At 40.5% G+C, this 25,740-nt stretch overlaps 1 protein-coding gene and 1 long non-coding RNA gene across 2 annotated transcripts in view; one reads left to right on the top strand and one right to left on the bottom strand.

Moving 5' to 3' along the window:
• On the top strand, positions 1-25,432 carry LOC138195164 (bcl-2-like protein 11). The gene is made up of 4 exons (XM_069144298.1): positions 1-326; positions 2,516-2,940; positions 9,220-9,341; positions 20,554-25,432. The coding sequence occupies exons 1-4, from the start codon at positions 310-312 to the stop codon at positions 20,716-20,718; spliced, it is 729 nt and encodes a 242-aa protein (XP_069000399.1). The 5' UTR covers positions 1-309; the 3' UTR covers positions 20,719-25,432.
• The window catches only part of LOC138195165 (uncharacterized), a 102,191-nt gene continuing 91,027 nt past the window's right edge, over positions 14,577-25,740 (bottom strand). Inside the window, exon 4 of the long non-coding RNA XR_011177998.1 lies at positions 14,577-18,573. This is a non-coding gene — a long non-coding RNA (uncharacterized lncRNA). The remainder of the gene's footprint in view (positions 18,574-25,740) is intronic.

Here is a 25,740-nt window from a genome sequence, read left to right on the forward strand (position 1 = left end):
GGAAACCTCGGAGCAAACAAAAGAGCTGGTTGGAGGTTGTTTACCTCCTCTGCTGTAGTTTTCAGTCGGACGAGGCGGATTATTCAACCACTCTTCCATCCATTTTGAGACATTACTCAGCAAAAACTCTGGGGATTTATTTCACTTTCGACTTTTAATTTACTTTTGGAAGTAAATGCGTCGCTCTCTTTGAACCTGTGGATCGTATTTGGACTTGCTCTGATACTGTTGTAACATCTATATTTTGAAGCCAACTTCCAGTCATCATCGAGTTGTTTGCGGAGCACGCGGTGATGTCTCGCCACTGACATGCATCGTCCGTCCAGGTGAGTCTGGACACACGGATCAGAAAAGTGTGTGTGTGTGTGTGTGTGTGTGTGTGTGTGTGTGTGTGTGTGTGTGTGTATGTTTTTAGCCGTTTCGTCGCCCGTACCGGCATGACTACTGTCACGCTGCAAACAGCCTATAACTAATGTTCAATGACAGTGTTTTAAATATGCAGGTAATTGATAATTACTTGGCTTTTACATTGTAATTGTTTGTCTTATTACAGTGTCATTAATCTACTTGAAGACTTTTTTTCTTGTAAAAAAAAAAAAAAGGGTCTTAAAACCAAAGGTAATTAATTGTACGATGCTTTCTTGTCATGTAATTCCTAAATTAAGATAATTATCATCATACTCCAGTCAGGGATTAAAGTTACTCTTCACTGTTTTATGAGGGTTTTTCCTGTTGTGATTAGATGGATTTAGAAGTGCGTTTTGCAGCGGTTCTCTGGCTCAACCGGTATATTTGGCAACGCTGAATGTGCACCGGCTTCTCTTAAATTGAATAACCCCAGAACCCAGTATTCGGACGTGCCTGTTTCTCTGAATAATACGAGGACTTGATTTATTTAGCTTCTAACAGAACAGACGAGATGTTATTTTGTTTTTTTTGTGGTCATATATCAGTAACTTTGCTTTATGACCGAGGTCATCCAGTTCATCCCAGTCAATTTACCAGTCATTGTCAGATTATGAGTTGGCTCAGTGCGTGCGCGCTGTCCAGTGGGCGGCGCACACGATGCGTCAAAAACGATGCACTTGGTTTTGGAGAAGAAAGCTTTAAATATAGTAGACATAATCCAGTAGGCACTCACTTTCTGTGACAGCTGCTGAACTATTTGAATACGTTAGTCTGAATAAAGCGAAACCTCGTCGTGCAAACTGAAATGTCTTTTTTTTTTTCCCCCCCCTCTGGTGAGACTGTTGTGCCTGTTGCTCACAGAGGCGCAGAAACTACAACCTCCCTCTTCGTGTTAACACGGTGACGGTGCAGACATGCTGCTGGACGGTCTTGTATACCGTGTTTGTTAGTTTTCTGGCTGCGGCGTTGCGGATTTCCTCCCCCGTTTACTTTTCCCTCTTGGCAAGGTGGCCGCCAGTGCGCATCGTAGCCATTTCTCCTGTATGTGCAGCACAGTCTTATCTCTCCTCCTGGCACTCGGATCTGGACCGAAACGCACAGGGAGAGTTTTAAATTTAATATAGCTGGTGGACAATCTTCGCCTTCGGTTCAAGTGCTGCTGTTGACGCTTTTAATCCGCGTGTAAGAATGCGCAAAACTCAAAGTGATGAAGAGTTACATCAAAGGTGTGTAAAAGTGTGTTTGGCAGCAAATGGAGCCTTTATGCTGAAAACTAGTTGGTTATGATTTTATGTTATTTTGGAGCAGAAGTAGGTCATTGTCGCTGGGAGTCCGTGCGTGGAGGAAGCTGTAGTTTAGTCTGGACAAACAGGAAGCGCCGTTACAAAATATCATTTTAATGTTGTCCTTTCGTAAGAATGTCACGTTCAGAGTCCGCTTTTGGTGATTAAAATGTCAAATGAGTACGATTTCTGTTTTAGTGCAGATTGCTTTCGATAAAGTTACTTTACGAAACTTGATGTCATAAATTCCTCCATAACTGTCAAAAAGCAGAAATGTCCTCAAACTGAAAGATTAAATTGATTCACTTCATCCGCTAAGAATATCCCTGACTGTTTGTCTGTGACGCAGTAGTCCAGCCGCTTCCTTCATGCCGGATTATGTTTTTCCCAGAAGTCGATCTGCTGCGATCAGCAAATTTCTGTCAAACAATGGAGACGGCCAGTTTGAACAGGAAACCTGCAGCTACCGCCTGAACAGGAACACAGCCAGGGCACGTAAACTAGTCAAAGTCACTGCTCGTCTGCCAGCGCTTCTGTCGGCATCAGCCGCAGTGGGAAGAAAGAGAGAATATGGTAACGTTTCATAAAAGCTTGTTATTTGTTGGCACGTCCGCTGTTTAAAAGCTGTGTGTGGATCGCCGCGCCTGTGTGAAGTTAACCAGGTTTAAATGACAGAGATCCCGCAGGTTTAAAGGACAAAATGGAAACAAAATACAATCCTGCACATTTGCAGCACCAGATGCCGCAGAGACGTGAGGCTGTAGGCTGTTTGGGCCAGAGTGCTGAAAGCCCAGGCTGACGGTGCCGCTCTGTTCATCCAACAGACCACCAAATCCGCCCGATGGCTCGCCCGCAGTAACGGCAACGGAGGACAGCGGTGGAGATTCACAACCCGTCGGTGCCGCTGGAGCCTCAGCCCAAACATCACGGTCGGACAACGCCGGCGAGAAAAGCGTTCGCCACCCCAGTTCCGCCGGAGGAGGAGAGCCGGACTCGCCGTCCTGGTGCAGAACCCAAGCCAGCCTAGGCGTGTTTCAGACCAGATCGATATTTCACCTCCCTCGCCGCTCCTCCAGTGGATATTTCTCCTACGAGAGCGACTCGCTGCCCACCTCCCCGATCTCCCCGCGGCCAGCGACGACTGATAAAAGCACTCAGACTCCGAGCCCCACCGGCCAGGTGATGAAACACGCTCTGCAGCTCATGACCGAGGGGCACGGCGGAGGACCGGGGATGCATCAGCAGCACGGTGAGCACCGGCACGTTGCATGCATAACCGATGATTAACCACCAGTACTTACAGAACACGCGGTTGGAAAAGGTGGAAGTTTCTCATTATAAGGCCCTTTGACAAGTACTGGAGTGACGAGGCTGCGAATAAACTCGTGCACGAGATATACTAGAAAAGCGGTTACACTTTCCATCACTGCAATAGCTTTTGCTTTTAAGAAAGGATCTTATTTCATCTTGCTGCTGCTGCAGGTCATGAAATACAACATTTAGACGATGACATCTGATATAATGAATTTTAAAAACGAACAGAAATTCCTCTGTTGGTGCCTGAATCCCCCCCCCCCCCCCCAACTATACAACGTTTTTTTTTTTACTCAAAATAAGTTTTAGAAAGGCAATAAACTGAAACTGAAAGTATTGGCTTTAAGTGTCTAAATATGTGAATGCACACTGATACTATAAAGTACTGAGCCTGTTATGTAAAAGTTACTGACCTGACTCAACCAATACTGGCTTCTGTGGATGTTTTCACTGTGAAACGCTGCTACTGCTACGTGGGTGTGCAGCAAAATATGAAACATGATAAGACCCCAACACAAGCTCCCTGAAGCCTCTTACCAAAGAATGAAGGGTTTGGGCGGGAGGTGGTGTCGAGTACTAACAGTGATAGTAAAAAAATAAAATAATAAAAACCTACTCTAGAGGTTTTTGTCCCCCGCCTTCTCCCTCCAGATCTTACTCATGAGGGAAGATGGTATTTGCTATTCTCTCCGATGAGTAAGATTGTCTCGAGTTTGTTTCCACATTCTGATTTCTTGACTAATACACTACACACCTCGCTCCGTTGGCGCTTAAAGGGAAATCCGACCACATCAGGTAGAAACATGCAGATCTGAAACACACGTTTCTGTGCCAGCAAACCCATTTCTGCTGATTCCTATGTTTTCATTCCATTGTAGTAGTATTCTGCTTCCCGGTGAGTAATGCTTACTGCCTTTGAGTGTGTGAAACCTTCCCGAACCCCACAGGATAAATTTAAACTTAACTCTGAAGCTTTGTCAGGTTGGAAAGTTATAACTTTTTTGCATGAGGAGGAAGGTTCAATACATATTGGATGTAAAATTGTGAACAAATCCAAATTCAACCCTAAACACGTGATTTTCACTTCACCTTTACTTTTCCTGTTTAGACGTGTTGCTCTGTTGGAAGCAAACACAATGATGTGTTGTTTGATAACACTTCTGTATCACTTACTCTGAGATTGACTCACTCTTCTGTTAGGATTTTTTTGTACCAGCTGATGTTGGGTCGTTGCCTTGGATCCGAGGTTTTCAACGAACCCTGCTGAGTCATGTTTACAGGTAGAAAGGTGGGTCTTGACTTCTGGCTAAACCGACAGGGTGACACACAAGCATGTGTGTGTGACACAGGAAAGATGCAGGAGAACTTTATTTAGAATTTTTTTTTTTTATCACTGCCACACCAAATGATTGGCAGATTTATCTTCTTGTGAATGTTTACAATGCAATTTGACTGCTGACAATTTGACGAGAGAGAAGTAGGCGCATCTTCCGGTTCTGAAAAATGAGGCCAATGTGGAAGTGCCATGTCGTGCAATACCACCGAGTGCCGCTAGGGGTTGGCTCCAAAAAAGCCTCCAGGTCCATAGACTCATTTTTTCCACCAGTCACTACAATGTCATTTGCTAAAGTCACTCCTTGTTGTTAGTTTTCTGGTGGTTCTTCTCAAAATATTACCATCATTAATTAGGTGTAAGGCTGCAAAAGTGGTTTTTTTTAGGTGCATCTGTTTGATTGACAGGTCTGTGGTGCAGTCAGGGTTCCGCTATAGGTGGGCGGGGCGTAGCGTCCACGGGTTTTCAATCAGATCAAGTCAGATCCACGGCTGGCTCCTCCCCAGCCCGTCCAAATATGGTCACTTCTGACGGGTGACGTCACTGTTGGTTGCCGCTAGGCGAATACTTCAGCAGAGATGAGGAGTCTGCTACAACTGTCTGATTAGGTCGCTTCTTTTTTCTAACTTTAGCCTCACTTTAGAATCATGTGACATCAGTTGAGACAGTTTATCAGATTTCCACATTGCTCTAAAGCATTTACACACCTTTTTTTTTTTTTTTTTTTATAATTTTTTTTTTTTTTACATTTGCTGGTACACTGGCTTTGATGTGTAAAATTGGCGTACCTTGCATTTTTTTAAGGAAGTATTAGTTGAAGAGTAAGCACTGGAAGGAATCGAGTTGTCAGCTGAAGTGTAAAAAATTAAATGTGTTTGTCAATTTAGGGCTTTTTGAAAAGTTTAGTGAATGCTAGAAGTGAAAAAAACTGCTGAACTCTTGCCAAAAGACTTTAAGATTAAGGCAGTCGAAACGTCAACTGACAAGTAACAGGAAGTGTATGTTATGAAAGTGTACTCCTTCAGTCTTAAGGCACTTTTTCATCCTTAATTATTTCATGACAAAAAAATTCAAGGATGAAATTGTATCCCCCCCATTTATAACCGCACCATAATCTCAGTGTGAAACATCCATTCGTCATTACATCCTATAATAACTCATAAATCAGAAAATATCAGAAATATTTTCTTTATTCATTTCCTCTTGCTATAATAAAATGTAAAATCAATTTCTCTGGGTTTGAGCTTGTATTGATGAAGCCCCAAAGTGCTTTTTGGGAATTTCATCAGTTCTCAGAACATGGATCCTATTTCTGTTTTTTTCTGTTTATTTCATGACAAAAACAGAACCGAACACGAGTCTGTCACCTCCAGCAACAGTGATTTAAAATAGTGCTCTGTGGGCTTGTTTATAGCTGCACGACTTTAAAAAGAAGACTCCTGCTTTCAAGTATGACGCCGTTGGCTAAAGTTGTCTATCCCGTTGCCTGGTAACAAACAAAACCGTGCCATGAGGCTGAGATGAAATTTAAAAAAAAAAAAAAAAAACAACAACAACGAACAGTAAATCCTCACATAGTGTTGGTGCGGTGAATGAAAATATATTCACTATGTAAAGACATTGTTCTCTCACCCTGAGAGGACTTTTATATGTTTTTCTCATATTGTGCAAGTCGAGCAATGGTTTCAGGTTCAGAAACACGCACTCATGTTGTGGTTACATTTCGAATCAACCCTCACTATTGACATTAACAAAAGATTGTGATGTTTTGTAAGTAAAAAAGTAATCTCATAAAATAAAACGTCTGTAAGCCTCAGCGTATTGTAAACTCCGTGTGCGTGGCTCTGCTTGTTATAATAGCTGTGATTAGCTGCTCCGATTGCCTTGTGTCTCTTTTATTCTCTTTCACTGCAGCCAGACAGACATGATAGCAGTCAAAACACACCAGGACGCGCGTGTGTGTACGTGTCATTCATTAAGTACGCCAATCAAAATGGGCCTCTCGGCGTGTGAGTTTAGCAGTCAAAATAGACCTGCAGGTCTTTTGTAGGATGCAGACAGAAATCCCTTTGCATCTGAATGAGTCCCCTACATCCATGAGATAGGACAGGAAGGAGATAAACACACACATTTGTACAACATTTTATACTTTGTCCTCAATGCAAAAAATAAATAAATAAAAGTCTCAGGAATCAAGATTGCGTGTGTGTAAGAGGACGAGATAGAGCACAGGGGCTTAAGGAGGATCAGTTTATCATCTTGTTGTTGGTCCTCCCTGTCACAGCACTTCCTCCTCCTGCAGCAGGAAGATCACACTCACAGCTCAGTCGGGCTTCTTTAGTTTCAAAGTGAAACTTATGACTTTGATGAATTTTTGTCTCTTTACGCACAGTTGAATTATAATGCAACCTCAGGGCTGGTTGCACAAAGATAGATTTTGCCTGAGGCTTTGTTCTAACAGATAAACTTTAGACAGAAAAACAAGCTGCTAGGCTGCACAAAGCTGACTGTCACTAGTTCATTATGTATTCTGGATAAATCGGGTCTCTTTTGAGCTAAGATGGGACTGTTTTCTCTGAGTTCTTGTCCTTTTAAATACCTTTGAGCGTTAGCAAGCCACATATTGTGAGCTGTTGTCAGTAGGAACATCAGGCGGGTACATATTGTCAGAACGTTAAGAAGCTGCTTTTAATAAGAAAACTGCATGAATATGTTCAGGTAGTATGTATCATCATCTTTTTGGTTACTGTGTTCAATTTCTAAAGAATGCCCTGATACAAAAAAATACCATGTGCGAAGCATGACAGTGTTTAACTTCCTAAATGTCTCCAGTGTCTCTTTGAAGCAGCCTAGCCATCAACGTGCAATACATCTTTGAAAACAATGGGCAGAAATGTAACTTAAGTGAGACTGATTTATCTGGGCTCTTGTTTTTTGTTCGTAATTGTCAGGATATGACTTCATATGAGAATCAGTTTGGACTTGTATCTGTGGGCATCGCTCATCTTAAAATAAGTTGGTTTCCTTTTGAATTTCTTTAGTTTTATTATTTTGTGTCTCCTGCGTTAAGATGGCATCAATGTCACCTGCTTTTACATGCAACTTTACAACTTTTAAACTCAAACAAATTGGAATTTTTTTTCCTTTAAAATACTGTATATTTTGTGTTTTCAAACACTCTCACATAGCTCAGTGGTTTGTGTAGTGGGACAGCGTGCACATATTTCCCATCAAAAACCCTCATGGATGCAGTTGGTGCAGTTTGATGGATTGATCGCTGTATTGTTCTATATTCAAGAGGATGGATCGGAGGATGTGAGAAATATTAAGTTTGGGTTTCACAACGGCGTGCGTGAGTCATAAGCGGAGCTCAGTAAGAGGTCAGAGCCTTTCATAGTCTGACTAGTTCACACTGAAAATATAACAGATTAACCACGAAAACACACACATGCATACACACACATACACTCGCCCGGTCAACTGTCTGTATCTCTGTCATGAGGCCAATGAGACAAACTTACATAACATTGGGACTTCATTAAAACTCATCCACTAATCTGTCTAAACTATGATCTAACAAAGATGTTTGCCACAGTAAACAAAATATGAAGATGACTTTGATCATGTGTTTTGTTTTTTTCTTACATTACATAACGGTTAACTTCTGTGGTTTTTATTACGTCATTGTGAGCACATTTTATAAAATCAAATACACTTGATCCAAACTAAAGAGGTTTCTCTGATACTGTGAATACTGGGAAAACTACACACTCACATCATATCTGAGTTTCTCAAAAATAAATCACACGTGAAGGTTTGCGTTTAAGTGTCATCTGCTTGTCTGTCATGTCTTCACTGTTTCTCTTAAAGGTCCCATATTGTAGAAGTTCAAATTTAGTCATTTGATTCCATTATGAAATGGGTCTAGGTGCTGTATACATACTGTGAAAGTGTCAAAACACTTAGTCCATGTAGAAATGTAAATAATCCGTATTAAGCAAATGTGCCATTTGGACTTTTGTGAGTTTGTGATGTCACAGTGGTTTTGTGACATTGCAAACTCTGGCTCATTTTTATCTTCAGCACAACCCACGGTCTTAACATTTTATCTGGAAGAAAACATGGAGCAGTCGCAAAAGGAGTGGGCTACAAGACCGAAGAAAACTTCTGGTTGACTAGAAGAGAGGGTTGTTGATATCAATGGAAAAAAAACAGCCTGCTCCTGGTAGAACTCCAGAGAGGACTTGAAACCACAAAAATATCTTCTCATGAATATCAAGACTGCAAATAAATCACTATATATGTAAAAAAATTTAACCTTTAAAATGTGTTAGAATAAAATAAGTCATAAGTCATAAATAAGTCAAGCTCACAGGGACTTAGTTTGGCTTTGTGGTGATTTTGCTGTTGTGGCCATAGTCTGGGCTGCAGGAATAAGGACTTCATTTCTTTCAGGGCCACCTGATGTTGGCATATGTTACGATAAGTGAACCTCTATCTTGGAACATTGTGTACAATTCTATTTAAAACATCCACCGAGTTTAGTTCTTCTGTGGTTTCTTTTCATGTTACCAGTCATATTTCACATATCTTGGTGCTGAGGTTTCACAGCGTGTTAAAATCTAAACCCCCAACCACACATGAAGCTGCAGACCCTGTTTGATTACATCTCAAGAAGCATAGATGAATGTACATGTGTTTCAGTGGAGAAGCTTAAAACAATTAATCACTGCAGAAATGTGGTGAAAGAATGTTTGAGCTGAAGCTACTGGATGGACTGAATGCACTGAATGAAATGGCTCTGACATACAATATACTGTCCATGTTTATCTGTTCATATTAACAAAGTTGGCATGTCTTTTTCTTTTCTTTCTGTTGCAGGACACGTTCCCGACCCCTCTAGCATGCCACAGCGAAACACAGCAGGGGACATGCAGGCAGAGACGTTCGGACGACAGCTCAGAATTATTGGAGACGACTACAATAGTCTTCTTATGCTGAGGGTTAGTGATCATTGACACAGTGTGTGTGTGTGTGTGTTTGTGTGGGAGAAGGGATCTGGGTATTGTAAGCAACCCCCAGCGGACACATTTTTGCAGCTCTTGACCAAAGTGCTGAACTGCTCAAAGGCAGCTGAAGAACAGCTGAACTAAACTGTGGTTAACTAACACATGTAAATTGCTTTTAGCATATCTAGCCTCATTTTGCGTCTTATCTTATCTTGGATCGTCTAAAATGAAGTCCCATGTGAATGGGACTGAAATTCTGTTTCCTTTCTGTTTAATTGCGTGAATATGAATGTGAAGCACGATGCAGGCCAAGAAACATAAAAAAGAAAAAGAGGGATCAGACAAAATTCCTGTAAAACGCCTTGGTAAAACCACCACCGTTAATTCAACAGCAAAAACAACAAAACAGTCCTATATTAGGGAAAAAAACGTCTAGAGTAGAGGAGCAGGAGATAAACTTGTTGAGCGCAGAGGGGGGAAAGCAGCCCTTTTCCCCTGAAAAGCCTCTCAGCTAATTTTCAGCAGTGGGAAAGAAACAAAAACAAAATTTTGTGGTCCAGATTGTATGTTTAAATTTGGTGAGACCCAAAGAAGCCGATTGACTGCCCTTATTTAAAAGTGTAGCTTTCTAACTGAGCCTCAGACAAAGCACTTTAGCTGCTTATTTCTTGGCTTGATGATGAAGGCGGTGATTCTCATGGAGGTGTTTCTAAATTCTGAAAGAAATTTCTGCACAGCATCTTAAGTTTAGTGCCATATCACCTTTGAGATGTTACAGATTTCCTCCAAATCACACTGCTGTAGCATGAGATACATTCTGCACCTACAATTTGCCTACATGTGTTTGACTGATACATCATCCAGCTTGGTTCTCTGATTGTGGCATGAAATCACAGTCAGAAGTCTGCTTTACTTCACGGTTGATTGTAGGGAGTATATATCATCTGAATGGTGCAGTTGTAAAGTTGTTTAGCTGCAATAAGACTTAATTTCCTCTTGGCTTCAGTCTCCTTGGCAACATTTCTTCATGTTGCATCATCACGGTTTTATTTACCCCTCTATCAAAGAGCTGACTTGAGCTCTGGGAAGACAGCGAGGAAGAGGGAGAGAAAAAAAATCTGAGCTTGTTTGAATTCACTCTAATCTCATCAGAGAAATGGGTTAGAGAATAAAAGCCAAGAAAACGCTTGACAGGACTGTTTTATCGCAGTGAAAAAGCTTAAAATGCTCCCTCAGTGTCAAAAGCTTAACAGCTAAATAGCTACAAGTCCCCATCTGAGCAGTTTAATACATCAGAAGGGAGCTTCCCCCTCTGCGTTTAATGCTCTGGTTACTAATGAGCAGCGTACAGGAAGAGCGTTAACCCGCTCTGCTATCATGCTTTTGCATTTCCTCCAAACCAACACTTGTATCCTTAAGCCACCAAACCCTTTAACCTTGAAATGCATATCTGTTTTTCGAACAGTCCTCCGTACCTCAGATCTTCAGCAATCCAGCACTCTTTAAATGGAAACTAAACCATGTGTTAAAATGTTTATGACATCTTATCTTGCGCACTTGTACTTATCTGAGAGTGACAGTTACCATGCCTAATCAGCTCAGTATTCCCCAATCACCGTCACTTAACATAGTCACTGTCTTTGTAAGAGTTTCTCGGCTGAAACAGTTCTGGTTCTGGACAAAATGAGGACTTCTAGAGTTTCCATCAGCTTCTGGAAGTTGTGCCACCTCTTTGCCTTAATCCAGCTGTGGCTACAGCAAGTAAATATCAAGATTTATTTTAAGTGTGTGTGTGTTGGAGATCAACTGGTATCCCAGGTTCAAGAATTGTCCTGGAAAACTACTTGTGCCTTTTATAGTAGTTGAGGTAACTATATGAGATACCTTCATCCGTCTGAATGTCTCTGGGGGCCCCCGATTGGTTGGTATCAATTCCCTTTAAGAGGCCATGTCGTCCAAGCTGGCTTCTTTTCATTCACATGCTAAAGTTCTGCCTTCAAAACATCTGAGTGATATGGTACATGACACAAAATCGTAATTTCTCCTCATTAGTGGCACCAGGGCTGATTGTGTTTTACAGCTGATGTCACCAAAGACATCTGGTATAAAACAAAATGCTGCTCTGCACTAAACCTGTAACCCAGGCGCTGCACCCATTATAATTTTAGACACAAACACATTGTTAAGGACCAACAGTTGGGGGAATATCAGAAAATGCAGCGCTTGAAAGAATGAAATGAAAACTATTATTAGTTGGGTTTTTGGTTTTGATCAGACACTGCATTTGTGTGCCCCAATCCAATATAAATGCTCCCTGAACATTTCACTAAGCTTGACACGGTAATCAGGAGCTTAACAGATAACAGCATTACCACAAGTGCACTGACATTATGCAGCCTTTGATTCAGTCCATATGTGAAAGAGTCCTACAAGGGAAGCTTCAGCCACATAGTTGTGATTGAGGCTATAGAGGAAAACTGAGGGAGGCGCTGGATGAGTGTGAGAGAGAAACGAGTTGCGGTGGTGATTAAACGTTTAGTCACACTACTCTGTGTGTGTGTGTGTGTGTGTGTGTGTGTGTGTGTGTGTGTGTGTCTGTGTCTGTGTGTCTGTGTGTGTGTCTGTGTCTGTGTGTCTGTCTGTCTTAGATCTTGGTTGCAGAATGATCCAGAAAGTGTGGACTTGTGAGTTTGTTCTCTCTGTAGAACAATGAGTAGGCAGAGAAAAGAGGAACGGGGAGACTTGTTCCCTGTTCTCTTGCCAGGTGTTGGTGTTGCCATGCTCAAGTGCACGTGCATGGTTACATATGATCTCAGAACTGCAGCAACAACACTTTTTTTTTTTTCCAAATTGTAATTGGATGCTTAGCCATCAGTACAAGAAGAAAAATACTGTTTTTGTTGCTGAAACTAATATAAGCCATAACATTTAGTTAAGTGCAGTTCTGCTAAAAACGCCAAGATTATGGTACAAACTAATTACAGAATTGTAATTGAACATGAGTGCAGGAAGGGAACAAATGGCTACAGAGATGAAGAAAAAAATACTTTGACACCACAATGTGTCAGAGAAGCAATAATTCAGATAGATTTTTAAAACAATCAACAGTTCATAGTTGAGTAATTAACCCAGCTCTGAGCAGATTATCTCATACTAGCAGATCTGATCCTTGCATATCAGTCTGTGAAACAAAGCCCTGCCTATCACTATATTGTCCAAGATTTTTCCTTGGGCGTGTTTAGCAGGTGGGGTTTGGTTTGATGACTGCCTTCTGGGGTTAAACCAGCTACAGTAAACTGTGAACTGGTGAAGTACATATGTCACCACCACCAAGCACTCAGCTACCACACTCCTTTCTCAACCATCACTCAAGTCTCTGTGAGTCATGACATCTGGTCTGGACCCAGACACAGTTGACGGATTACAAATCTTCTAACTCAACCCGCAGAGTTGAGAAATCTGAGAGGAACCTTACGTTTCTGAGTAAAGTGAAATTTCAAGAAGTCCTCAGAAATGTCATCAACCTGGCCCTTGTGAGTAGATGAATCATAGCTGACTCCAATACAACTGGACGAAATAGGGAGGAATTTGGGGTGATTCAGTCATGTGATGTGGCTGCTGACTAAACACGTGTCTGGTTCCGAGAGCAGTGATCCCCAACATTTATTTTTCCATTGCTCCTAAAAACAAAACGATGTCTGCTTGCAACTGTATTTCACAGTTGTGACAATTTCAACTAAAAACCATGCAAATACATTTTTGAGTGTAAATGGATTCAGAAGAAAAAGAACAAAGAAGAAATTCATGGTGCCCAGAGGATGAACACCAATGACCTATTTTTTACTTTTGATTGGCTCAAAATTTGGTAGATTCATGGTTCCCAGATGATTTATCTTTATTATTTTGGTGAGTCACTGGCAAATAGATAATTATCCTTCTCATAAGTCAATAACAGAGACATTGTGGTATTGTTTTATAAGGGTTGAAAAATGCTACTTTAGGGGGGATTTTATTGCGTTTTCGGGCTCCAGAATGACTCAGGAGGTTGTTTGTATGTCACTACTGTTGATAGAAGAGCTTTATTCAGCTTCATTGCCTGAAGGCTAACCAGAAGAGCTGCATCACTTCGGGCTGTAGAGGCTTTAAAATGACTCATCATCATAGCGTACATTGACACAAACACAGGTGTTTCCTCTTGGTTCACTTCACTTTATTGCCTGAGAAATTAGCAAGGCACTTTTGAAAAGTACTCTCACATACAAACCATTATTTTGCTGATGAATTATTACTCTAGAAAACATGTACAGCTGTGTATCGTCTGCTGTGTAATAATAAGTAATGATTCATTTTCCAGGAGTCTACCTCTCCGTAGCTCTCTTTCCTTTGCCCTCATTTAATCCGGCCTCTCTCTCTCTATCTCGCTCTCAGTTAAACATTTACACAATGTGTGTGTGATTATGTGTGTGTGTTTGTGTGTGTGCACGCGCGCGCGCATGCGTGCGTTTGAGCGCCTGGTGTCCGTGACAGTGTAGATTCATTATGGCTCAAACCTGTGGTTAAAGAACTCTCAGGGAGCAAAGCACAAGGTCTAATTATCCTGCCAAAACACACACACACACACACACACGCACTCTCTCACACAAACTCCAACACACACTCTGTCATCTGTCAGTAAGAGGTAAAAGCCTTTGTCCTGAATACAGAAATAACTCATGAACATTGTGGACCAGTCGGGTGTCACCGGCTGGCTGCTCGTAATTTTGTTTGTGTGTGTTCTGGTGTGCGTGAAAGACAAAGAGCGGGAGAAAGACGGGAGTTTCAACCCTTTTTCAGCCGTCTAAGTCAGGCTGCATTTCTGTTTTCATCAGTGAAAGTTACAATTTAACATTGATTTGTTGTAGCTATTAATTGACACATTGTTTAGTTGAAAGTTTGTTCTGGATTAAGGGATTTAAAAAAAACATGAAAACACAGATTTCTGCTGTCAATTACTGGAGCAGAGAGAACTTTAATGTCTTCTTTGAATACAGTAGGACTGTTTTCAATGAGTGAGGCAGTTATTTCATCATCAATAAAACATTTTCCCTTCTGAGTGTAACACAAATTACAACACTGCACACCCTCCAAGCTTTACTTCACTCACCGAAGTGATCGGTTGAGCAATTTTTTATTAACGTTTTAATGATTTAGGATATATACACACAGATCATGTATATACGAACACTTAACGACACAAGAGTACTGCATATTTCATAAATTGGACTGTTAGTGAGGAGCTGTACGTAGTGGTATTATTTCTTGCTCTTGTTTTTCTTTCAAACACAGTGTTTGTGGCACTTTTCGTGTGTACAACACAATGCAACACTTTCTGTGTCACTTGACACCTCTGCAGGAATGGACACCAACAGTTCCACTTCGTGCCAGAACCAAACACAGAGCAGACAAAAGCTGGCTGGAGTATTCTTGAAGTCCCAATTTGGCTGTAAATGAGAAAGTAGGACAAAAGAGTTAAGAGTAAGAGGAGATGATAGTGACGGCCTGTCAGCTTCTGTGTGTGTGTGTGGATTTGCATGTAGAATATTATGCAGAAAGCTGCTTACATGTGTTTAAAAAACATTTTAAAAGTTAAGAAATTGACATTACTTGTATTGTGGCACTTCCAAACAGAGAGATGGTAAAACTGAAATGCAGAGAAATAATGAAACAAGTCATTTTGCTGTGTGTGTGTGTGTGTGTGTGTGTGTGTGTGTGTGTGTGTGTGTGTGTGTGTGTGTGTGTGTGTGTGTGTGTGTGTGTGTGTGTGTGTGTGTGTGTGTGTGTGTGTGTCTGTCTGTGTGTGCTTGTAAGTGTGGCCTTGTTTTGAGAGCTATTTTTGAGAGGCAGCATAGTAAGTTGTGGTGACCAAATAAAATCACATGAGCGTTTTGGAACGGGCTGACTCAATGTTTCCACTGTGAAAAAAACGAGACAAGAAGAAGAGCAAAAAGAAGAATGGAAACAAATGGACGTCCAAAACACAAGAAAGTATTGTGTGATATTGTAAATACTAGCAACCTGTCCAGGATGTACCCACAGTCAGCTGGGACATACTGCAGTGCCCCCTGACCCTGAACAGGATAAAGCATTTATAGATAATGGAGGTATGGATATTAGAGGTTTATTTAAACACAACACAACCTGTAGTAGTTTGAATAAAACATGAAATCTGCATTGACATTATTTCTTACAGTCTAGCAATCAGACTAGCAATACTGAGTCTGTCTGTGTGTGTGTGTGTGTGTGTGTCTGTGTGTGTGTGTGTGTGTGTGTGCACGCGCGCGCGACTGCATGTACTGTACACATGTGGCGCGTGTGTGCGCTCTTTGTATTAGTTGTTAGAAACCTGCAGAGTTGCAGTGACAGCAGTGAATGATGTGTGGTGGCAGGTTTTCTATTCTCAGATGATTGATTGGGGTTATTTGGGGTTAAAAAACTATTAGAGGATTACCGATTTGTGCCTGGGTGTGCTTATGTGTGTGTGTGTGTGTGTGTGTGTGTGTGTGTGTGTGTGTGTGTGTGTGTGTGTGTGTGTGTGTGTGTGTGTGTGTGTGTGTGTGTGTGTATGTATGTGTTTCCTTTTCTGTCATCTCGAGGTATACTCTTGAAAATCAAGAGAGAAACTGCTTTTAGCTTCAGACTCTCAGCCTACAGTTTGTCAGCTGTGGACTACATCTGCTTCTGATTTCCCTCGAAATCAGACTTCTCATCTTTACTGTGAAATACGGCCAATCATCCAAATAACAAGCCAGACCTATCGTCAACATGGCGACAGATAATTATTTGTATTATTTACTATAACATTTAAAAAAAAAAAAAAGATACTACGTCATGTTGATTTGTGAGTTTTTATGCCGCTGGTACCTTTATTTGTTTTTAAGTTTGAAGATACCGAGAATATGTAATTTCCTCTTGTGTCCAATCTTTAATCTTAGGTAAGCTAACAGTCCTCTGGCTCTAGCTTTATACTGAAAGCATGAATGTGTGACTCGTATTGATCTTCTCATCTAACACTCAACAAGAAAGCAAATAAGTGTGTTTGCCAAAATGTCAAACTATTCCTTTGAATCCTGAAAACCAAACAAACCCATAGCATGCACCTGACAGCTATCTGATTATGATTAATACTATACTCAAGGGGCTCTGAAGTAGAACAATGAGGTGGTTTTAGGCGTAACGTATAGACGTGCTGGTCAGATGTAAATGTTTTAAACCACATCCATCGACTCTCAGCTCCTCCCAAGTACACCACATCTTCCTGTTATGTTGTCAATGACAATTTCTCAGATTTCATTAGCTGCCAACCAGCACGACAGAGCAGCCCATCCTGTGATGTAGAAGGATGGTATTTTGCCTTTTGGTTGGAAGTTAAAGTCAAATGTATAATTCTCTACCTTGTTTTGAAAAAAATTAGTTTTCCTTCGTTGTTCCTGTAGACCTTCTCTGGTTTTGGTTGTCGTAGGTGTGATTGATGGATGGATGAACTTCAGCCTTTTAAAAATGACTAAAACAGCTGAAAATCCCATTTAAATAGCACGTCGAGAGATCGAGACATCACTGGGTCGTCAAATCAAACATGCCGTAGTGAAACAGGCTTTCAGTGAGTTTGCTTTGCATCGCGAGACTCATAAATCTGCCAGCGTGGTCCCTTCCCTCACTCTGAAAACTCGAGACCATCTTGACAGTGAAGTCATTACAGTGGTTGGTGAGGTGAGGAAAGAGCGCAGAGACTCTGCCAACTTCAAAACCACAAACTGAGTCTGTCTTCTAAAGCCGCTTTGAGGAGAGACGAGTCTCTAATGTGAAATATAATAAACGCTGCTGCACGCAAATTGACATTAATAACAATAATGTCAGTGTTTCCACAACAAGAAAGTATAATAACATCTCCGAAGGCCTAAAATGTGTGTAACCTGAGAAAATAAATCACCGAAGGAAAATTCTCCCTTTTTTTTTTTTTTTTTTTTACTTTTACAAAATTTGTTATTCAAATTGAAACCCAGTTAATTTTTTTTACTCAAGAACAAAGGATGTGGATGTGATTTGGGGGTTTAATTCACAATGAATGGCACTCTGTCATTACTTATAGGTCAATGCAGAGTTAAAACACTTGCTGGTCTCATGGTACTGTGGTTGTAACTCTTACTGCCTCCTCTACCTTGGACTTCTTTCTCTAATATGAATCTGTCAGGCTTGTTAAACTGCTTCTGTACAATAAATCAGGCTCCCGTCTTAATCAGATGAGTTTCCTGGCATCTCTTTGGTCACCTCTGACCTGTTTTATTGACACAGTCAGAGGCAGAAACAGAATTAGAAGCCGACTGTGATTCATTACAGGGTTAACTAGCCTTCCCCTCACCTGTTTCCTCCTCTGGCATCAGGGGTTTCTGTGGTTTCTGGCTCACTTTTTGAATCAAACCACACCGCTTTGATATTCCTCTCTCGCTCTCATCCGTATAGATCCTGTTTTTCAGAATACAGGCTCGCCCCGGGGCAGCAGGCTTACTCTGTGCCACTCCATGTCTGGATGGTATTGTACAGTCCATCCGGCCGGGCTGTACTTGAGGAGGTTGGTGCCAAAACAGGATGTCCATTTTGCAGCGGAAAAAATTATTCTCGAACTTGTAAATTCTTTCGCTGTTCTTCTAAACGCTTCAGTGAGAGCCTAAAGTTTCATTTTATGACCTTTTAATTTGCAGAGCTGAGGCTGAGTTTTTAGTGGAACTCTTCACATTTACACCTGCAAGCTGGAGTTCAACTCTATTGTCAGCCACTAGGAGCTGTTTTTTATGCTTTTACCGTAAGTTAATTATTTTGACAAGACGAGCTCATCCTGCATTTTATCCCTGAAATCGTTCTGAACTGGGGCGAATAGGGAAAATATGTTAAACAATTTGCACAAGGCCTCAAAATCTTTTGTTTTAGCTGAAGTAGTCAAAGTGTGTCCGTTGGCGTGAGCAGTTACCAGATACTTTTCATTATGGAGAACTCATTTCCTCAGTAACAGGAACCTTGTTGTGTTTTTTTTGTTTTGTGGCTAATCTTCCTGGTGTGCATCCACCCAGAGGAAACGTCCTTTCTCTTCTGTTGACCTGGCAGATCTCTTATTGGGGAGAAGCTGCTGCTGCTGCTGCTGCTGCTGCCGCTGCTGCCGGAGCGGTGGACCGAGGCCAAGGCACAGAGCTGTCAGCTGCAGGGAGAGGGAGCAGAAAAGAAAACACCTGTGTCAGTCAACAGCCTGCCAAGTGTGTCTGAACGACTGTAGAGAGGTGGTGGAAGTAGCAACAGACAGGAAGCATCGTTGAGGCGTACAATGGGAAGCAACTTTTAGCGTCCTATAAACCAGCAGGTGATTTTCACCTGTGAATCAAATGTTCACCTTTAAGTTAATGAAATGTTTCCCTGAAGATTGTATCGGCTAGTTTAACCAAGATTTGATCCCTTTATTAGATGTTTTTTAACAAGATGGTGAACAATCCTGTGTGAATCAAACCAGATTCAGCCACACCTACTTGGGCTTTACATCTTGAAGGATTCTACAGACTTTAAAGAAGGAAATCGTGGTAAAATCAGGCTGATAATCAATGTATGAGTGTAATTTTCCTTCTTCTGCCATTGAAAACAGTTGAAGATCTTTTATGGCTCTTGATTGACTCCAAGTTAAAAAAAAACCTAATGATGTCATCAGGGTGATCTTGAGTTTGGCTTGAGATTTCAGATTTTTGAGATTTTTGCACTTCTGACTTGGTGCATAGGGTTTGAAAGAAGTCAAATGAGGCGGAAGATGTCCATTGAAACAAGCTTTTTAAGTTGCATCATGGGAAATGTAAGATCCAACATTTCTGAAGCTTGGTTTTTTTTTTTTTTTTTTTTTTTATGTCTAATGCAAGTCTCTTCTACTCAATGGATGAGCAGCGTTAAAGCCCCCTTTAATAATTTATTATTTTTTTCAGTCAGCCTAAAGACATGAAATCGATTCTGTGCAGCATAAAATTTTCCACAAAGATACATGAAGCTTAATGCTGTTTTAGGGAGTGTCAGATGATGGGCGGGGCTTCTGTAATGCTGACAGCAGCAGCAGCAGCAGCAGACTGGCCGCATAGTTTTCTGGTTAGCTGTGATGGTTGAAGTGTACCGCCATGATTAAAGTGTGTTTGATGTGCTGCAGTAAGTGGAGTATGTCAGCTGCCATTACACTGCTCTTTACATGTAATCCAACACCTTTCATCCAAGATTTGTTTCTTTTTCTTTGGTGTTATTCTCACTGTTAAAATGAAACTATGTCACTCCTGTTGACCTTTGTGTTCCCGTGAAACAGTGTGCAAATGGGAATGCATGCTTTCATGTTTCCTTTAAAATGAAAATAAAAAGTACAAGCTAGCTCGAGAAGATCAAACCCAAACTATAAGAAAACGGCAGACATATACAGTACGTAGAAACGCGCGTGCATTGAAACGTGCGCTCACACCTGGAGACGGAGAGAGTAAAGAGAGAGTTGTGGCAGGATGTTGAGAAGTATACTTACCTGCTTCCTGTGGATGTAAACATACAGCACGCGTGCGCCCCTTTCATTTGAAACCTTCAAACGATGCCCGTATGTTTACGTGAACGTTTGATGTATATCACAGCACACTGAGAACATTCTGTGAAATGACAACACGCCATGCAAATTATTCCTGTGGACAAGAACTTCGTTAACTGGACGTGCAGTTCTCGGAAATGAAGGTGGTCAGCTGATGGTGGAGTTTAGGCAAATGTAGCAGTAAAACCAAATAACTGCATGAGGAAGTTTCCCCTCCAATAACCCACTGGATTATTTATCTAATCGAAGCAGGGAAATCCAGTTATGATGATTTTATACATTTCTTTCCATTTTAATACTTTTAAAACCAGGACTGATTCAAATTAAAAAGCGAATAGCTCCATTTTCAACCATCCCATGTAGCTAGTATAAGTTTACCAACTTAGCTGGAGCAATTCAATATTTCAAGGCAAGAAACAAGAACTTGGAAAACCAAAATGACTTCACAGAAGCAGCGCTCTATCGAAGGTCTTAGCGAACTGTTTGAGAAGCAGATTTTGCTGTAAATTTTGGTTTAATTATACTTACATGCTGTTTGTTTAATATTTGTCATAACACCTCTTTTTGTCTGTGTCCTTTCTATTCCAGAGGGTAGCGGACAGACAGAGACGGGATGTGATCCCTCTGAACCTGCTGCCGCACATCTGCCAGGAGCCCGTCGCCCTGCTCTGCGTGAGCTTCCTGCTCCTTCTGATTGGACGGATAATGTACTCGCAGGGCAGTACGAACACCCACGACCACTCTCAGGTTTAGCCTTTGGAAAACCCAGCAGACGTAGCATTTCTCTGAAATATGGGTTTTTCTTGGATCTATCGTGTCTGGATTCTTCTTTTTGTTTTTTGGGGACCTAATTTTTTTAAGTTGTTTCCCGTGATTCCCATTTGAAGAGCGAGACTTTGGACTTTGTTTATATACTCTAAAATGTTTGGATTTCTGTTTTTGCACCACTGTTTTTCCTTCACGGCTTTGGAGCCTTTGTGATTCTACCAAAGAGGCAGATTTTGCACTCCTTTTTAGAGCGGGGCGGCCATATCATCTAAAAATGCCTCTGCAAAAATGACACCTGTGGAAATTCAAATGTGCCTTGTACAGTTTCTTGTTTACTTTTTTAGCTTCTTTTAAGGCGTTTTTTTTTTTTATTGTACAGATATTAACCGATCAACTCTTCAGACCCTGGGTTGTTAAAGTAAGAGGGTCCAGTCCACAATATTTTCCCTCTGATGGTTTTGGATTGCAATTACACTCAAGTCCTGCCAGAATCCAGAATGCAACAGACTCATGACCTGTGTGGGATCCAACTGGACCAAACTTTGCATCACGACCCAACGTTAAATATGACAGTGTTCCTCAACTGAAGCGCCATTTAACATTTTATAACCATGAAATAGATGTAAGCCTCGACTACACACCACCGTTTTCAGCCACAGAAATGAATTGTATCCTGTTTAGACTGATTGATACAGGTATTGATTTAAGACATTATCAAATGACATGAATTAGTTTCCTTTGGATGAATATTACAAGGAGAGATTATCCCGTCAAAGGTAATTAAAATAGCACCAAGTTTTTTTTTTTGTCTTTAATGAGGACACATTTCTTTGAATTCCCAGTAGTTTTATAAAAATCTATATTATCGAAAATTCCCGATAAGGAAAATCACAAAATTAATGTTTTATCCATGTATTTCATGACTACTTTACAATGGATTAAACAGTGACTGATACACAATAGACAGTATGACCTGTTACTGTCTAAAATGAACATACCCAGAGATTTTACCCTAGGTATTGTTCAGATTAGATTTAAATCATCTTGACTCATTAATTAACATCTAAAATGATACTGCACCAACCTACTTTACTAACAGTTACCAGGCCTCCAGTCTCCACCTGACGTTTTAGATTTTAAAATTGCTTTTACCACCAAATACTATCCTTGAACATGGAAAAAGCATTAGCAGGTTTCTTCTTCGCTCATGTCGTCTTCAACATTAAAACCATTTTGCACGTTAAAAACCAAAAGCTGGAGTTGATCACTCCACGAGTTAATGCCATAAAAAAAAATGGAAGTTGTTGTTGATGAACAAAGTCAATAAGGAAATCATGTCAGTCTTTTAAAACAGTAAATAGCATCGGTCATTGTTTTCTTCTTTACTTATCCTCCATTATTTTCCATTAATATGAAAGCCGTGTTCCTACAGTGATCAAACAATTCTGTCTTCGTCCGTTCTTTGTTTCAGCCTCTGGTTTTATCATTAGCAGTCAGAGTGAACGCAGCCCGCGAGTATTGGTTTGTTGACAAGGTCACGTTATCCGTTTATGAGCACAGTGATTCAGACCCGGCCAAGTCTGCTCACGTCTGCCAGGTCATTAAACACTCAGAGAGATTTCTGGACGGCAACCAAACACTGAATAATGCAAAGTCAAAGAGGGTTTTGTCACTGACTGGTTACAGTTGATACAGGCTTGAGATTTAGTACATTTATCCATATATTTCAACATGTTATGTTCATTAAAACATTCTGTTATAATTCAAGGAGCCATCAAATGTGGGCCTTTGTTTTGTTTTTAGTTTTTTTGGTTGTTCCTTTGGTCACGGTTTAGGAAGATTCAAATATTACCACTTTCACATGATTATAGCTAAACTAGAGAATTGACAAAAACATGAAGAGCCGAGTGCTTTCTGAAAAATGTATGCAAAAAATATGAAATGGCCACTCATTTTTATGCACAAATATCTGGATGTCTTCTCATTTGGACAATGCAGTTTAATATAGGTAAATTAATTAGATTTGAACAATGTTTGATATTTGAATATTCTGTGGTGGAAATGAATTATGCAAAGAAAGGTTTGACTCAAGCACTTTATAATACCAGGAGTGCATGAGAGATGCTTCCACCAGAAGCCAAGAGGAATCTGCTTTGTGGAACAGTTTATTGGAGGTGTGAAAGTTAATCAGATGTACATTAACAAATCAACCAGTCTCTGAAGTCTTTTATGAAATTAAAGCATGCGGCGCACCCATTAAAACCTATTTTTAAACATACGCTTTGCTCAGGGAAAACCACTTTGACACGGGCCCTAGATAGTTGCAGCAGTGGCCGTGTCAGCTGGTTTTGGCGCATGCTGATTGGTTAAAATGAACCCAAGGTCTACGCCCAGTATGATGGAGCGACTGCAAACGATTCCCAATGGAGCGTACTCAGACCTATATAGCCATGCAGTGAATTTGGTCTGGGTATGCTAGGCTAGATCATCGTTGGCTTTAGGAGGAAAACACCTGCAGCAGTCGTTCTGCTCTGCTGCCACAGGGGGCAGTAATGTGCTCATTGTGATTTATGAGGCAAAGAAGGCACCTTACCACACACAAGTCACACAAAGGTAACATTAAATATTTGTCTGAAGTTTTTTCAAACTTCAACTTTTCAGGTTTTGCGAGAGAAAAGACTTTTAAGAAGAGGACTACACTGATCACCTTCCCCACCTCCTTTAAAGAGCAACGTGCAGCCACTTCCTTAAACCTTTCTGCTGAAACATCCCAAAGTGGATTCATTGCTCATTGATCAACATCAAAATTGTATTTTAAAAGTCAGTGGATGCAGTGTGAACATTGACCAAAGAGATTTGTGCACAACTATTGTTTTCTGTGTTGGTTTTGATGGTACAGCTGAAATGTTTTTAGATTCGTTGCTATATTTTGTCTCAATCGGTACCAATAATCAAGAAGTCCCATCGGCCAAAGTGAGCGGCTGCTTCAGCATGACTGGAATAAGAACAGCGATGTAATCTGTTGTTTAATGGTTGGTGACATCAGTGAAAAGTACCTCAAAGCAGTTTGAGTGAGATCAGAATAAGTTCAGTTTCAGGAATAAAGCTTCGCTCTTCAGTGAAAGTCTCTGTTATACAATCACAGTTACAGATGCAGACGTTGTTTTGAGACTTCCATGTGATGAATTTAATCTTCTAAAACAAATCAGTTTCATCACTGCTCTCGGTGAGTTTAACCGGACAAGAGGAGCAAACAAATTTGTTGTAACACAATCTATAATCAAATGTATGTTAGTATGTTGGGATGTTTGCAAAGTTGTGTCAACACAGACACTTCACTGATTAAATTTGATCCCGGCATTTATCAACCTTGTCGTTGATGTCATAATCTCCTGTTTTATTGGAGATAAATGAGCTGTTCAACCACATAGTTTCATTTTTAAACTTCCTTCAGTGATGTGATGGATCGATACCAGGCTGTCTGTCCCGTAACTGAAGGTTGTTGACATTTGTTACGCTTGAAACATGTGATCTGTGGTGGATAAAGTCAATATAGGAATCTGCTTTTGTCCCTGTAAATGATCCACCTCTGGCATCAGTGTCATAAATCAGGTGTTGAGGACAGTCATGAAGTTACCGGTCGTAAACGATGGACTTGACATCCACGTACACAAACAAACAACAACAACAATATGTGAAGCATCCCCAAACCCACTCAGAGTGAGAACATGACAGGAAGTTATCTTATTGGTATTAGAGATGGATTCCTAAAGAGGGAGCTGGATGCAGACACAAAATGACCATAAATAGATTTAAAAACAACAACAGAGACTTAACCCAACCACAGAGATCTATCTGCAATGTACAGTTTGTTATTGCAAAGAGCCATATGTGCCACAGCCCAAAGCATCCACTGTCATTATGTCCACATTTCCTTCTGACCACTCGTTTGCTCATCCTATTGTTTTTCCTGCTGGAGAACTGAATCCAATAATACAATGTCTTTTTTTTTGCCGCCTTGCTTGCCCTCCACTGTGACACTGAGAGCGCTGTAACTGTTGATTTCTAATATTGTGCCATGTGAAACCTACAACCTCATTTAGAAGTACTGTATTACAGCTGGAGTGTGAGAGGAGAGCATGGCAGGGGAGGAAACCGAAAGACGAATTACCATCTTCTGAAACCGATATGGAAACCTGTTGATGTGTCGACTCTGCACCTATCATTAGTAGGTGTGAGAGCACAGGAATGATTGTGTGACATATAAGGTTTTACTGACTTGCATCAACACTGCGCTGATGATTTGTATTTGTTTGGGCTTTTTGGATCTGTAGAGCGGAAAAATTGTTCAAAGTCTTTGATCTACCGTCGTGTAAAAAAAGTAATTTTGGAAATTGTTGGCACATGCCTCCAGATAAAGTTGGTTTACTTGAACAATATCAATATCAAATATTTGCTTTCCCTGCAAACGCTGTACAGAAATGCATCTGTCGGAGCCTGTTTGTTTTAAAGCAAACGAACGTGAACGACTCCCAATGACCCAGTACAACTGTAGCAACATGAGTCTCCTTTTTTTGTTTATATTGTTAAATTGTACACTGAAAATATTGTAATTATGCAGATTGAATTGCTTCAAAAGACTTTTAATTGCTGTATATAAAGCTTTTACAACTTTTTACATTAAACTGAATTAATGATTTATTGTGTTATGTGCTTTTTTGTCAGCAAAAACATTCTATTGTTATTTTATTATGATTTAGTTTTCAGTTGGAGAAAGTAAGTTTTGTTTCTTTAAATGAACTTTGGTGATAATGTTTTGATATTTTTACTTGTGTAATATTGGGAATACACGACACCACAAGGAAAATTGTGTAATGTCTAAAGTTACTACAAAATTCCCTTTTTGTTTCCCCAGTCGGTTCCTCTGCAATGAGCTGCAGTAGAGGTATAGTGACAAGAAAAGGGAATTCTATACTAAAAAGACTGTAACTTACTTACGTGGTTGGT

The sequence above is a fragment of the Embiotoca jacksoni genome, unplaced genomic scaffold, assembly GCF_022577435.1.
Source record: "Embiotoca jacksoni isolate LCO1_2020_lvr unplaced genomic scaffold, fEmbJac1.0.p SCAF_12, whole genome shotgun sequence".
Taxonomy (NCBI): Eukaryota; Metazoa; Chordata; class Actinopteri; family Embiotocidae; genus Embiotoca; species Embiotoca jacksoni.